A 16,135-nucleotide genomic window follows, 5' to 3' on the forward strand; every position below is an offset into this window, starting at 1 on the left:
TTACAGCATGAGTAGAAATCTGGATAGGTCTTTGGTTTTTCTCTTTTGTAAACAAACTTGTTGAAATTGCATCAGACAGAATAAACGACATAAGCAACCATGTCTGTAAAATTCGCCATTCGTAGGTATTTCTGACATTAAATCGTCATAGAGGAGCGCTATCTATCAAACACCTTCTATTGCTATCCTCTCACCACGCCAGTCCAGGGGTACGTAAGGTCTCTTTCACTCCCTCCGGCGACTGAATCTCCATGACAATGTACAATAACAGTTCAATGCCTCCCCTTCATGGGGTACTTTCAAGATCAGATAAGTCCTGTGGTGGGTCACACAGTTGACCTCTGTATTTGTTCCACTTTCCCCACACTCTAGTCCATTTCCTGGGGCATCCTCGATGCATATACACTGCCTATTCTGCCAACATGGCTGTGTCCATATCTCTCCCCTATTGTGTGCAAGTGGGTCTTATCCCCGAGCCCCAATTCCTGGCAATGTTTCGTTTAGCAAGGGCTAGGCCCAATGTGGCCGATGTCTGCATTCCCCGATTCATGTCAGTGGGCGACCATATATTCAGTAAACAACATCTAGGTTCTCTTGGTAATTCAACCCCGCCTGCCTCTGATATTTCGGAGAGTATTTGGTCCCAATAATACTGGATCTTGGGGCAATCCCATATTACGTGAAAAAAGGTGCCTGGAAGACCGCACCCACGCAAGCATATAGGTTCCGGGATACGGCCCAGCCGGTGTAGGAGTGTGCGGGAGTAGTATATTCTGTGCAATATTTTCAATTGTACTAGCTTGAGGCGCGACTGGCTGGAGGCCTCTTTGGGAAGAATGCTATGCAATAGTTGATGTGTTTTAATTTTGTTTGCACGCTATACCTGGCACCTTTTTGTATTTCTTGTTTTTATGTTTGGTGTATATGCTTATAATGAGAACAAAATGGCACCGGTTGGTCATGGTCAGGCCTAATGGATAAGCCAATGCTTTTTACTTTGCTTGCACCCTCCTTCCTGCCCGCAGACAGCGCTGCTCTCTCTTGAAATTAGCTCCACCTCTACAGTTCATCAGCCTTTACAGGATTCTGTGGGTCTTTACATGAAATTAACTTTTCCCCATAGGCTAACTTTTAAATATTGTACACCCACATATATTTGTGCAGTGTGATTTTTATTTGTAAAAAAATCATAAGTCTGACTGCAAATGTATTACCCTTCAGCTAATTCATGCACACACATTACTAGACGTCAGTGCACGCTTCCACCAGGCAGACACAAACAGCCATCAGGGCACGCTTTATAGGCAGACACGCACACGCACACACGCTTCAGGCATTCACAAAGCTTCAGGCATTCACAGAGCTTCAGGCATTCACAGAGCTTCAGGCATTCACAGAGCTTCAGGCATTCACAGAGCTTCAGGCATTCACAGAGCTTCAGGCATTCACAGAGCTTCAGGCATTCACAGAGCTTCAGGCATTCACAGAGCTTCAGGCAAGCTTCAGGCGTCGGACGTCCACCGGCGTCGGGCGTCCACAGGCGTCGGGCGTCCACAGGCGTCGGGCGTCCACAGGCGCAGCGCCAGGCATCCACAAGCGTCCCTTTCATCAGCTCTCTGCCATCCTCGTTAGCTTCAAATGTTTCTAGTTCCTGGCCCCTCCAGCTCTCGCCTTGCTACATTTTACATTGCCACAGCATCACTCAACACGACTGAATGCCACAGCATCACTCTGCACCACTCAAAGCCACAGCATCACTCTGCACCACTCAAAGCCACAGCATCACTCTGCACCACTCAAAGCCACAGCATCACTCTGCACCACTCAAAGCCACAGCATCACTCTGCACCACTCAAAGCCACAGCATCACTCTGCACCACTCAAAGCCACAGCATCACTCTGCACCACTCAAACCACAGCATCATTCTGTACCACTCAAAGCCACAGCATCACTCTGCACCACTCAAAGCCACAGCATCACTCTGCACCACTCAAAGCCACAGCATCACTCTGCACCACTCAAAGCCACAGCATCACTCAGCACCACTGAACGAGACGGCATCACTCAGCACCACTGAACGAGACGGCATCGCTCAGCACCACTGAACGCGACAGCATCACTCTGTGCAACCATTCAACAACTGGTTCAAATATGTTCTCTCAATGTTTCAAGCTTTATTACAAATATCACAAAAAAGATGTTAATATTTCACTTCTGTACTTGGATTTCCATCACAATAAAATACACTGAACATAATCTTCACAAAAGGTATTAACAAAAGTTTAAGCTATTGCCATAAATTACAATAACTTTTATTTAAGTATTAATTATTTAAAAAAATTAAAAGCCATTGTTATTTGTAATATCAATACATCTAAGTCGCGTAAATACAACACATATTACATTACAAATGCTATAGGTGTAACGCTTGCGAAACTTAAAACTAGTGGCATTGTAAATGACAAAGCTATTTTCGCTATTTTCAAAACCAACACAAATACAAAATTTATCATTTACAATACCAATAGCTCAAACTTTCCTAATGCGAGACCTATTGCATTGCAAATGCTTGTTTTTTTTATTATTGATTTGGGTTGGCTAATAAAGTGGTCACTACGCTATTACGGGTCAACTCATCTTTGTACTGCTTCCATAAAATGATACTGTGAGACTCCAGCCTGAATGACTGGGAAGATTCAAGCATGTCAATCTATGAAATAGACCAATAATGGAGAGCTGCCACAGCATACAGGTAAATAACTTTTTTTTCACTCATACAGCCATAAAACACATTCCACTAAATAACCCAGACTTTTTGACCTAGTCTGTGCTTGTTTTGTTTTGCCTCTATGTGTTAGTAGCTCATTTTGTTTGGGCCTTATTAAAATAATTCAATATAACCTCCTGAATACCTATTTTAACACTGGTCTTTGGCATACGCTGTGCAGGTGTCCGAACGGGGACCATAACTGGAAACAGGGGTGTAACAAACGCCCCCGCAGCCCCCGCATTGCGGGGGGGGGCCATGCGGGGCCCCGCGCTCCAGGTGGCCCCGCCGGTCCCCTGACGTAGTACATGTGCCGCACTGCCGCACAGACTAGTGGGCTTTGACAAATGGTGCGCAGCGTGGGTCCCGGCCGGGGCCCCTGCGAGCATTTGAAATGGTGCGGTCCGGGGGCCCTGCCCGGGGCCCCTGCTAGTCTTCGAAGTGGCCGGCCGGGGGCCCTGGGTCTTCGAAATAGTGCGGGGCCCCGACCGGGGCCCCTGTGCGAGTCTTCGTAATGGTGCAGGCAGGGGGGCCCGGCCGGGGCCGCTGCGAGTCTTCGAAATGGTGCGGGGGGAACCGGCCAGGGCCCCGAGAGACAAGTCAGTTGAATTGTGAAATTCGAAATGGTGGTGGTGGGAGGCCCCGGCCGGGGTCCGTCAGCCGTGAGCCTGAGGCACTTATGTTGTTGTCAGAGTCAGACTCTGGGCCCTGGACGACGGGGCCCTGCGGCTCGAGGACTGTGTTGGTGCGGTCAAATTGCGGGGCAGGCCACGGCCGGGCCGGGACCGTGAGGGCGGCAGTAATTTAAACTGACGCCAGTCTCACTCTGGCGGCTGGCCTCTTGATGCATCATGCATGCAGGCAGCAGGCAGGAATGGGTCAGGAGAGGTGCGGCCCGGCCGGCCCCCTGAAATAATACAAAATGGTAGGCGGGCCTCGGCATGGATGGGGCAGGGGCCCGGGTGTGATGCGCATTATCCCAATCCCATATGTAGTATTAGGTAGCCCCGTGGATATTTAGTTATGCGTTATAAGTTACATATCAACACCTGCACACTGTTAAAGGAGCGGCCGATAACTCTCCCACCCGCTAAACTTTTCCTCATACAAATCACTGCCCCTCCAAAAGACAAGTGTAGGGAAAAATAGCGCTTTATTTGGTGTATCTATCTGCCTACACTGCTTATAACATGCTGGTTCTTCCTGACGTGTACAATTTTTACAAACAAAGGCATGGATACAAAGGGTTAAATTCATGCATGGAGATCAAATCATATATTAAGTATAAGACTACTGAGCTCTTAATGGTGCACACTGTGACTGACTGACACTGACTGCGGGGCCCCCGACTGGCGACAACTGTCTCTCGTCGTCGCGATTCTCTGAAGAACTGTGCTCGGCAGGGGGCAGCGGCAGCGCCGCAGCGGGCCCCAGCGGGGCTCTTATGCAATTATAAATGGTGCCGGGGCCGCCCTGGCCTGAGCAGTTATTATCAGTCGATGAAAATGGCGGCAGACAGGGTGGATGCACACAGGCGTGCACACACTTGTTTACTGCCAGAGAGTCCTGTGTCCTGACTTTCACTTTCCGCCGCGTATGCGCGTGCCCTCGTTACATTTGTCGGCACAGGGGTACAACACATGCGCAATTGCTGGCGGCGCAATGAGCTCACACGCAAATGTGTGGCATCAGGGGCGCGCATAGCCATATCAAGAGAAGACAAAGCCAGGCCCACCCACGCTCCGAAGTCCGTCACCGGCGGGGCCTTTTTCCATAATTTAAATTGCCCGGCCCCTACCTGGCTAGCCTTGCGCTGCCCAGCCCCTGCCTGCCTTCAAGTTCTGCCCGGTGGCGGTGCCCGCCTTCTGCCCATCACCTGCGCTCGCCTCGCGCCGCCCTAGAGTCTGAGCTGCAGCCTCCTCAGGCCAGGTCCAGCAGCAGGCCCCCAGCTCAGGCCCTCAGGTAATTGAGTCTCCTCTGCTTCAGTTCACACACGGTCTGAGTAAAGTTGACCCAGAATAGGCAGCACTGCAGCAGCCAGGGGCCAGGGAGTGGTTCGGATCAGGCCGGGGTGGGGAGGCGAGTAGGACTGTGACCGTCGTCGGACTGTTAAGGTAAGAGGGCAAGGGGTCACTAGTCTCCGCTTGCAGAAAAGCCCTGCGCAGAAAGCCCTGCGCAGTTGATTTTGGTTCCTTTTTATTTTACAGCACGCCACATCTTGGATCAGTAAATAGATAACATAGCTGCCAAGGTTTCAAATTGCGATATGTGGCATTTTCATATTTTCAGTATAATTACTAGTGACATTTGAATGACTATGAGTGACATTTTCTTGTGAGCGAAATCATGCAATTAATAAATTACACCCAACGAGAAACTAAGCACCAGACATAAAAGAAAGATCGGAGTCTAAGAAGGGGAGAACAGAGTTATAGGAATTATGAGAGTGCTGTCATCATTCTGATGTAGCAGAACCCCGACTCGAGCTCACTGCAGAACATCCATGGCGTGGAGAGGGAAGTAAAGAGTGTGGGTGTGTTGGGAAAGCTTGGATTCTTGTAAGTCACAAGTTGTAACCCCTGATAGCATTGGGTGGAGGGAATGAGAAAACGAGGGCTGGCTGGCAAACTACGGAGGTTTTGTGGTCATTTCCAGTGACAAGATAGATCTGTGTTAGAGCTTTCACAATTCGATATTTTGCACTTTTTTTTGTTAAAAGGTAATTTTATGTTGCAATTAGTAAACTACTAATATTTCCATTTTTAAATGGTATCTCCTACTAGTAGAACTACAATGCAAAATAAATAGGTGGACATGAGTTTACCTTGAAGTGAAAGGGCAGCAATGCGCTCAGTGTGAGCTCCCGATCGTCCATGATGCAACTTAAACTGCAGACAGCACGTACCCAGCACTGAATTTGGCCTAGACAACCTGACAGACAGCTGAGGCACACACTTAAAAGTCCCAGCCTGGCCTCCTGCCAAAAGCATCAGTGACCGGCCAGAATTACATCGACTGGCAGGCACTGATTATCTCGTAATAGCCTACACACTTAAAAAAAATAGATTTTTTTGCAGATTATCATTTAAAAACTTTGGCACACACTGTCTAAATGACACTTACATGTGAGCCTTGGCAATTTGGATTTACAGGCCAGCCACCTGCATCCTTAAGGTTCTGGCCATTCACTCCCTCTGCAAACGGGCGTCGGCCACCCGAGTCCGGGCTTCGGCTCCCTCACTTAAGCGCCTCAGCAGCAGGAACAGCTAAGCTGCACTGTGTGGGCTCCAGCGGCTGCTGGGACCCGTTGGGTTGAGCGCGGCGGTCGCAGGCTCATTATTATGATTAGCAGAATTCTTAGCCAAGCAGGCTTCCCAGAAAAGTGACGTCCTGCAGCATGTGCCGATTGGACACTGCCTCCTGACGTCAGAAAGAATGCTGTGCCACCGCTCCGGAAATCTTCTTCAATATGGCAGCCAGTGAATTAGCAGGAACTACCCAGCCTCCAAGGCTGTCTGGAGCAGCGCGCTGCCATTCTTATATTCTAGTGAGCATTACCAGCACTACTGAAGCTTGACAGCAAGGCAGGCGCTGTCCCTCTTATGTGTGACTTAGCATTTAAATGTTGGAGGTTTCAAAGCAAAATATGCTAGATTTCTGGGTGGTAGGGCAAAGTGCTACATGGTGGGCCGCGCCGCCAGGAAAGGGGGGGGGGCATGGTGGGCCGCGCCACGGGGGGGGGCCCTCCATGTGCTTTGCAGGGGGGCCCCCTCAAGTTTCGTTACGCCACTGACTGGAAAAGGTTCGAAATTTACTCCTTGACAACAGCAGAGTAAAATGTTGTTCGCTGCGGTAAAAAAATGTGTTGAAGTGAATTTGCAATTGCTGAACAGATTTTCGCATGCACTGAAAAATCCTGTATACAATCACTGAAGCAAAAGCCGATTTCACAAAGGTTTGTTAGGAGTATGTTTTCTTGGCCTACTTTAAACTTTTATTTCTAAAAGTCGTAAATATTCACCAATGCAAGGACTCATAACTGTGGATGGACTTTTGTGACCTTGGTTTTCTTTTTTTTAAAGAAAATATTGGCACGTATGAAACATGTTTAGTAAAACAATGCCCCGTAGGTATCTGAAGTTGCTAAATAGTTTAGCAAAACATTTGTTTTCAAATTGCAGTTTTCTTAACTTTTTATAAGGGAATCAAACCACCCCAAATCCCTCTTCGGGCTTCTGTGTTTATTACAGATCATTGGGCGGCATCCTGGGATTCTTCTAAGTAGCCTCAAATTTTATAGTCAACAATTTATATCCAAACCACTGTCAATATCACCAGTTAATTTTATTTCCTTAGAGCCTCACTTCTCACTCATTATAAAGGCATTGTATTAGTAAACCGCGTATACAAGTTTAAATATCTAATACATACAGATACGAATCTTGCTTCATTTGCAAATAATACTCTTTCACAGATCCATAGTGTTTTTTTAAAATTGTTATCCAAAGACGTTGTGCAGCAGGGGCTTACTTGTATAGTGGACAGAAAGAACAAGACAACATGTTCTTGAACCTAAACAAAATGTCCTTGTTTTTGGATCTAGACATTCCACACCCTAAATCTTTTAGCTTTGTATTCTTCTACACAGTCAGAAGTGAAGCCGTAAAAATGGTAAAGTGATGTTTGAAACCTCCTTAAAAGTATTCTTGTTGTGTATTTTGGCGAGCATTGGTTTGCTCTCAAATAGCATCAGCCCACCATACCCTTCAGAAAATTTTGCAGCTTATCCAAGGTGTTTAGGAATTGTGTTTTATACGTAGTAATAATCTAGCATACACTACACAAACGCTTGTTCCTGGCTACATGAACATATACTTGATTGGACATCGGTTTGATTTAATTGCATTGGCATAGTCAGTAGGTCTCACCATTGGGACCTAGTGGCTATGCCAATACTTTTTGCTAGTGATGTGCATTATCTGCAAAAAAAAGTCATCATGATACGATGCTTGCATAGCGCATACACGTCATAACGCTGATGCCTCATGTGCCATTATGCAGATGTGCCATGCATTATGACTTATACATGCTCTTGTCACCACGCTTCTGCAAACCTGAATGTCGTGGTGTATGTATGTATGCATATTTCTTCATTTGGAATTATTTATGTAAGAGGAATCCCGCCAGCTGCAACTAAGTGGGGGCAAGTTTAACTGCTGGAAGTGGATTCACCACTGGATAACGGGAGACCTTCCTGGTTATTGTTGGAATTAACATTGAAAGCGGACAGGGTTTGTTAATTTCCCCTATACTTAACGGAATAGATATTCATAGCTTTGTTTGCCGAGACCAGTTCTTAAGAACTATATTAAGCAGGAGTAACATCTAGTGCAAATGGGAGAGTCTTTGCCTTTACATTGGATAGGACATTTGCATTTCTCAGCCGTACATGAAATTTAATTTTATGAGGCAAGACGAGTCATGTATTTGAACAATGCTTTGTAGGTACGAAATTCTATAATAAAAGTAACACTGCAAGTTTGATTAATTGAATGGTTTCAATTCTTATTGATTAAAGGTAATCAAAGTATTTGAATTTTAAAATTTTTATGGAGCACAAAGGCATTTATGTTAGAACCGTGCCAACTAAACAATTATTATGCTGACTTTATTTTGACTGAAGTTTCTTTACGGTGTTGATGCACTGCAAGTTTAAAAGGCCAACACCTGATTGCTTTTCATTCACATATGATTAAGACTGGTGAGCAGGTCTGTGCAAATAAGATGTTGGGCTCGTTTTTACACTGTAGGAAATAAATAATTCTACTTGAAGTGAAGGTCATTTTCAGCAAGTGGAGGATCCCAGCAGCAATTGGAACCTTTCAGTCCCTACACGAAATGCAAATAATATACATTGAAAGGACCTCGAGGGGTGGGCGATCAATGGAAGTGTGGATGGGATGGTTGAAACAACGGGGAATTAAATAAAAATAAAGGCAAATGAGGGGAAGAAGGAACACAAGAATCCTTTCAAAATGTTACTTACTGAAATTTCTGTTCATTGGTCCTTTTCAAGTTAAAATTCAAAAAGAACAATTGATGGACAAAATGCAGAGCAATGGCATACATTCACCCCGGTACAGAGATCTGGGCCTAAATCCATTGTTATTTTGCTCACCATGCCATTCCAGTTTGGAACCAGCCATATGCAAATCAGTCATGTCCTTGTGCCCAATAGGAATAGTCCAGCCCGAACTGCCAGGCCAGGTCTTCCCTGGACTGGAAACGAGCATCCTAGGACTGGTTTTGTGGTCATCCGCCAGGATATCTTGACTCCAGTGGCATTGAGAGCCGGGACCCACGTTCTCACTATGCCACTGGATTCAAGGTAGTCTGGCTGATGAAGGGTGATGCCCTGAAACCGGGCCCAGGATGCTTGATTCCGGTCCAGGAAGGACCTGGCTCGGCAGTTCGGGCTGGACTGTTCCCACAAGTAACAGGGTCAATCAAGACTTATTTGTATATGGCTGGGACCAAACTGGGGTGGTGATGTGAGGAAAAGAATGATGGATTAAACCCAGATCATTGTGACTGGGGTGAATGTTTGCATTGTCCAGCACTCCGTCCATCAATTGTTCCTTTTCAGGTTAACACAGTCGAAGTGTCAAAATGTGCTAGATAGTTACATTTTTTCTGGGCTCTATTTCTTTTCTTTTCTAAGCAAGGAACCAGATTTTCTTCTAAAGTTTTCATGCTAACTTTAGTGCTTTTATGATCTGTCCATGAAGGATGTTTCTCTGGTATCGCGTAACCTTTTACCTGCAAGTTATTTTAAAGGTTTGTGTGGAAAAGGCCTTTTGGGGCATACAAGTAAGTCTTACTGCTGTGCTAAAACAAGTGTTTTTTTTCCATTTTCAGTGAGAAGTGCTATTTCTGAGGAAGTTGGAGCAATACAAGTGAGTCCAAAACACTTCTATTGATCTTACAATGTGTGTTTATTGAGTACAGGATTGTTAAACATGTGAACGTTGTGCAAAATTTCTTCTTTACTGATGTGCAGCTATTTTTGAAGCAAGGGTAAGGTTTTTGGTAGCCTGCCTTTTCTGGTTCTATCAACAGAATAGTGTGTTACGTGATACGTAAGCACATCCCTGTATACGGGCACACTTGTAGAGTTCAGCGTCGCTGATTCAAGAAACAGTTCAAATGGGAAGGTTTTCAAAGTTTGTATATATTTAGTACATATTCAAGATATCCAATGTACAGTGGCGTTACATCACGCCATGTATTCCATTGACAGTAATCCAATGATTGATATTGCAAGGTATGCTCCAATGCATTTCGGACTCGTGTAGTCCTTTATCAAGGAGCACTGTGGGAAGGATACAATAACTGCATATTAGATCAACGGAAAAAAGAGCAATTAAAAAGTTGTGTGCATGCAGTCAAAAACGCGTGGGTGGAGGAATACCAAGAAAAAAGTCGGTGCATGCGGTTCAAGAAATTGGCATTAAAGCATGCGGTCAAAAGAACGACCGTTTGTGAACGGATGTGTACCGGTTTGTCTAAGTGGGGGGAGGTGATATTGTGAATAAACATGCATACGGGTGACTCCCAGTGTGCGGAGCGTTAAATAAATCCTGAAGGCAGCGCTAGTTTAGAGAGTGATCAAAGACCAGGGCGATGGTGAAACGGGGGTGATTGAACAATGTGAAATGAGTCTTACACTTCCACATTAACGAGCGGCTCACGTCAGTGCTGCAAACAACAAAGGAAATCAATCAGCGGTTGTCATACAAGCGCAGACGCTTGTGAAAACGGATAAACTAACCGGCATGCGGTCGCAATAACTTACTGTGTGGGGTTCGAAGAAGTGGACTACATGTCTCGAGCTTCGCGGAGGTACTGCGGAGTTCGTGGGGAGGGTAGAGAGTGTTAGAAATAAAGAAAAGACACCCGAGTAAACGTGAAACCATGGTGGCCATCTTGTGATGGTGAATTAAGCGGTAAAATGAATGACAACAAAGTAATAACAACAGGTACAAGTCACAATATATATGTAGAACGGGGGTTCAATATATCAAGCAATCAGGTTATAAGTAACAACTCAGTTCGGTTCTATCATTGAGCCCAAAGGGCTTCAGAGATTGGAGTTTGTAAATCCACGATGTCTCCCGTTGTAAGAGGGTTTTGTTATTGTCTCTACCCTCGCAGTGGGTGACCATTTCCAGTACCAAATATTTCAACTGAGCTATGCTGTGATCTTCCCACATGGGCATTTCAGCAAGTAAATCAGGTTGGCTGAATCACCTGTTGTTCTTCGAACCCCACACAGTAAGTTATTGCGACCGCATGCCGGTTAGTTTATCCGTTTTCACAAGCGTCTGCGCTTGTATGACAACCGCTGATTGATTTCCTTTGTTGTTTGCAGCACTGACGTGAGCCGCTCGTTAATGTGGAAGTGTAAGACTCATTTCACATTGTTCAATCACCCCCGTTTCACCATCGCCCTGGTCTTTGATCACTCTCTAAACTAGCGCTGCCTTCAGGATTTATTTAACGCTCCGCACACTGGGAGTCACCCGTATGCATGTTTATTCACAATATCACCTCCCCCCACTTAGACAAACCGGTACACATCCGTTCACAAACGGTCGTTCTTTTGACCGCATGCTTTAATGCCAATTTCTTGAACCGCATGCACCGACTTTTTTCTTGGTATTCCTCCACCCACGCGTTTTTGACTGCATGCACACAACTTTTTAATTGCTCTTTTTTCCGTTGATCTAATATGCAGTTATTGTATCCTTCCCACAGTGCTCCTTGATAAAGGACTACACGAGTCCGAAATGCATTGGAGCATACCTTGCAATATCAATCATTGGATTACTGTCAATGGAATACATGGCGTGATGTAACGCCACTGTACATTGGATATCTTGAATATGTACTAAATATATACAAACTTTGAAAACCTTCCCATTTGAACTGTTTCTTGAATCAGCGACGCTGAACTCTACAAGTGTGCCCGTATACAGGGATGTGCTTACGTATCACGTAACACACTGCTTCGTTATATTTCTGGACGTATTGGCTAGTTACGTCACCTGTTGGAGCACCTTCATTGTGTCCCATCCCATCAACCGCCCTTTACAATTTGTGTTTATCCCACGTTTGCTGTGCGCCTAAGCCTCTTCTCTAGTTCTATATCTATCAACAGAATATCATGAACCATCTTACCTGTCATCCAGTTGACACTGCTGCTCAACAAATATCAACATAGCATTAATCGCATATTTGTAAATTAAATCTTCACTTATAATTTTTTGGAGCATCATAATCTGTTTATTTGCTTGTGTAGTCCCGTTTTTCATCTGTCAGCCCATATGTCCTACTTAAGTTAAAGACCTCATATAATCATCTGTGGCTCGGGATCATCTTCCTCTGAATTGTCAATGGTAAATGGGTGTCAATCATGACATGTTGCCCCTATGTCAGTTGTGGAAAAAATATGGAAGTACATACATTTGTGTAGACTTGGCCAGAACCAGCCCCAACCCAAGGAAATGCATTTTGTTTGTGAACATTGGATGCACTTCTCACTTTCTTTGACCTTCCTATAATTCACAAAGGTCAAGCAGACCTTATGAGCTGGCTTTTATCTGTGTACCTCTACCCGATTTGGTGTTTCACAGGAAAACCGATATTATCAAAAGTGTTCTTATTCCCAGGACAGAAACACACCATCTCTTAGTTTCCATTTAATTCTGTCACAACAAATGCTAATTATTGGGGCCCCCAACGCTCGGGGGGATAAGAAAGAAACAGGCCTAGTGTTATCTACATTCCTGTTGTAAGTCCCAGGTTTTAAAGGATGAATACCCTCACGCACCCTTGGGTGTAATGATTCATTTTAGGGCCCCATTGTGTTGCTTTCTACTCCAATTCTCCTGTCCTACGTTGTATTGCTTCCAGCCTTCACATCCTACCATAGTTTTTGCCAGTGCTTGTTCATTTTAACTTGGGGAACCTTACGATGTAGTCGTGTTGAGGGCATCACCTGATGCTCGGCCTCTGTGTGCGGCTTCTGAGCCAAGACGCAGTGTCACAGCCTAGAGCTAGACCATAGCATCTCTGTATAGCCACAAATCTTACAGAGCTTGCTGCCTTGTTACATGAAATTGCTCTTAAAATCTAGCATTTGCAGGATTCATGGGGTGAAGGGGCCAGGGGGTTCCCTTACAGAGCTTGCTTCCTTGTTACATGAAATTGCTCTTAAAATCTAGCATTTGCAGGACTCATGGGGTGAAGGGGCCAGGGCGGTCCTCTTTCTGCCCTCTTTAAGTTAGAGAGGTAGGGGGGTGATGCTCAGAATGTGGTGCTCTGTGGCCACCTGGTATTGAAACACATGTACATTTGCCCTTCTTCCTGGACTTTCACTACTCCCTGGGATGTCTTAAATCATGTCTGATACTGCGTTGCTTTATTGGTTGTGCCTCAGCCTTTCAGTTGATGTGTTTTGTTTTTTTAGTGGTCGAGCAGGTTACGTTTGTATGGTTATGTACCATTTATGTGTTTGTATGGTTATATACCATTTATGTGAAATATGTTGTATTTCTTATTTTGTCTGAATTCGTTTTTAGCTGTCTTATGCCTGTGAGTCGTTAAGAGCTGTACTCTCTAAATTGTTTATCTGACAAATGTCTTAATGTCAACAAGCACTCAAGTTCAAGGAAGTTACAACGTTTACAGGTCTTGAGTGTTTTGCTACTTTTTAATTGCGAACTGTTAGTCATCTTGTAAATAATGCCTGACGAGACCTGGAGCACTTTGTGTGTCATGTTCACAATCCATGTAAATCTGCAAATGGATGCAATCAAATGCAAAGGAAGTTGAGGAGAAGGCAGAGGGGAATTGCTCTGTAGCTGTTGGTATTTACTGCTGTGACAGGTGCATTTTAGCAGGAAGAATATCCTGCACACAGTATTAAATGATGCTAATAGATTAGGAGTGAAGTGGTTAATTTAATAAAAACTGGCAAAATGTGTCTCTGAATTTGCAATTCTTTGGATTTTCTGTTTAGGGGAAGAAAGCACTAGCATTTAGCTATAAAATCTTCTGGGTATACAAGAAAATGGTCCAGGCAATTCTGTCATTGTTAAGCTAGTTTGTATAGCGCATGGCTACCCCAGCAACGGGGCGTCCCAGCGCTTGCAGACATGCCAGATGACGAAACATCCACAACCAGTGCGAGTGTCTTAGATGGAAGAAAACAGCCAGGTTTTAATTTGTTTTCAAAAGAGCATGTGGTTGGTGGTGGCCCGTGCTCTTAGGGGGATCGAATTCCAGAGTTTCGGGGCCAGATACATAAATGAGCGGCCTCCGGCTCTGCTCCTCCGGATCTTGATGGTACGAGCAAGGAAAAGGTCTGCCGAACGGAGAGCACTCGTAGGGGCATTAAAGGAACAGAGTCCTTGCAGGGTTTGGGGGCCGACGAAGTACAGGATTTTGTGCATTAGGCAGAGAGTCTTGAATTGAATATGTTGTTTTACAGGCAACCAGTGCAGGCGACGAAGGATCGGGCATGTGTGGCAGTGTTTTGGAAGTGTGAACAGGATGCGGGGGCGGCATTCTGAGCTCTTTGTAGCCGATTTGTCACTGTCAAGTTAGAGCCAAGCATAAGGGCACTGCAGAAGTCTAGATGGGATAAGACCAGGGCCTGGACTATGATCTGACTGGTGGGAGGCTCAAAGAAGCCGAGGATGGGCTTGAGGGAGCGTAGGCGGCCATAGCAAGTGCCTGCCACTTTTTTTGCATGGGACTCAAGGGCAAGTGAGTTGTCCAAAATCACACCCAAGTTTTTGACTTCCTTCTTAGGGATGGGAGGCGGTCCCAGTGTAGGGGGCCACCAAGGCTCGTCCCATTTCTGTGCATCACTGCCAATTAGGATACCTCGGTTTTGGATGAATTCAGCTGGAGACAGTTCTTTGGCAGACAGCTTTAAATGGCCAAGATATCTTCTTGTAATTTGTCTCGGTCCGCCACAGTGTCATTTGAGAAGGTGAAGATAAGTTGCGTTTCCTCCGCGTACGATATTAATTTGATCTTACTTTCCCGAGCCAGCATGGCCAGGGGGCGGAGATGCACGTTAAACAGTGTGGAGCTGAGCGCAGACCCCTGCGGAACCCCGCAACCAAGAGGGAGCCTGCTGGACCAGTACAGCGGAGCATGTACCTGGAAGGAACGGTCGGATAGAAATGACACGAACCAATCCAGAGCTCTATCCCTGACTCTGATCTCCCAAAGTCTCCTGAGTAAGATCCTGTGGGAGACCGCGTCGAATGCCGCACTCAAATCCAGCAGGACCAAAATCGAGGTATTACCCAGGTCCTGTGCCGCCCTAAGATGTTCCGTGACAGCCAATAAAGCTGACTCCGTGCTATGTTTAGTGTGGAATCCGTTTTGAGACTCGTCCAGAATCCCATTGGACTCCAAGTAGCTGGTCAAGATGGAATTCACATGTGCTTCCGCCACCTTAGCAAGGTATGGAAGTAAAGAGATGGGTCTAAAACTATCTGGCCTGGAGGGGTCCAAAGTGTTTTTTTTTAACAGGGGGACTACCTTGGCATGTTTCCAAGATTTGGGTATTGAGGCTGACTGAAAGGAACTGTTAATCAACTCCTGCCCCTCCCGCATAATGGAGTCCTGGAATAGTCTAAACATTTCAGGTTTGACGGTATCTTCTGGAGATCCAGACTTAACTTTTAAAGCCAGGAGATCTATGTCTGCCTGCGCAATAAGTGGGAGGGCTTGAAGCGAGTATGGGAGAAATGGTGAGCCTATGGCGGGGCTAGAGGTCGTAGTGGATCCATCTGGATATAGAGAGTTACAGGTCCCTTTGACTTAATCGACAAAGAAACAGGCTAGTTAAAGTTTGTTCTAAGTGAACCTTGCAGTAGAGCCTGATGAGGCACATTTAAAGGTGTATTTATGCTGGTCTTATGTGAGCAAATGTTCAAAGTGACTAAAATGAACAATACATGTTTTTGATAAGCTAAAGGGTTTGCTCGGTTATTTAGGATCTCTTCTCACATCTCCAGATGGCATGCACGCAAGCTTCCTCTGCTGCACACAACACATTCTGGTGGAAAAGGCTCCTATGTTATTTTGTCTTCTAAACTTTACTGTGCCAAAGATTTACTGTTATTTCTGCTCTGGTACGTCACAAAATGCTCTCTATATTGTGGGTAGCTTCAGAATCCCTGCATGTTTTTTTGTTTTTGTAATGGCTATAGTTCTGTGAACTGTTCATTAGAACAATACTCTTTCAAGCGTATAAACGTTGCAACTATTTTCCAGGTGCCTCT

At 45.3% G+C, this 16,135-nt stretch overlaps 1 protein-coding gene across 2 annotated transcripts in view; it reads left to right on the plus strand.

Annotated features, from left to right (window-relative positions):
• Positions 1–16,135, plus strand: part of LEMD3 (LEM domain containing 3) — a 258,857-nt gene that overhangs the window by 66,883 nt on the left and 175,839 nt on the right. For both annotated transcript variants that reach the window (XM_086919032.1, XM_086919033.1), the window contains exon 2: positions 9,687–9,724. In XM_086919032.1, coding sequence (XP_086775158.1) covers positions 9,687–9,724 — 38 coding nt within the window. The remainder of the gene's footprint in view (positions 1–9,686; positions 9,725–16,135) is intronic.

The sequence above is a fragment of the Lissotriton vulgaris genome, chromosome 1_1 (assembly GCF_964263255.1).
Source record: "Lissotriton vulgaris chromosome 1_1, aLisVul1.2, whole genome shotgun sequence".
NCBI lineage: Eukaryota > Metazoa > Chordata > Amphibia > Caudata > Salamandridae > Lissotriton > Lissotriton vulgaris.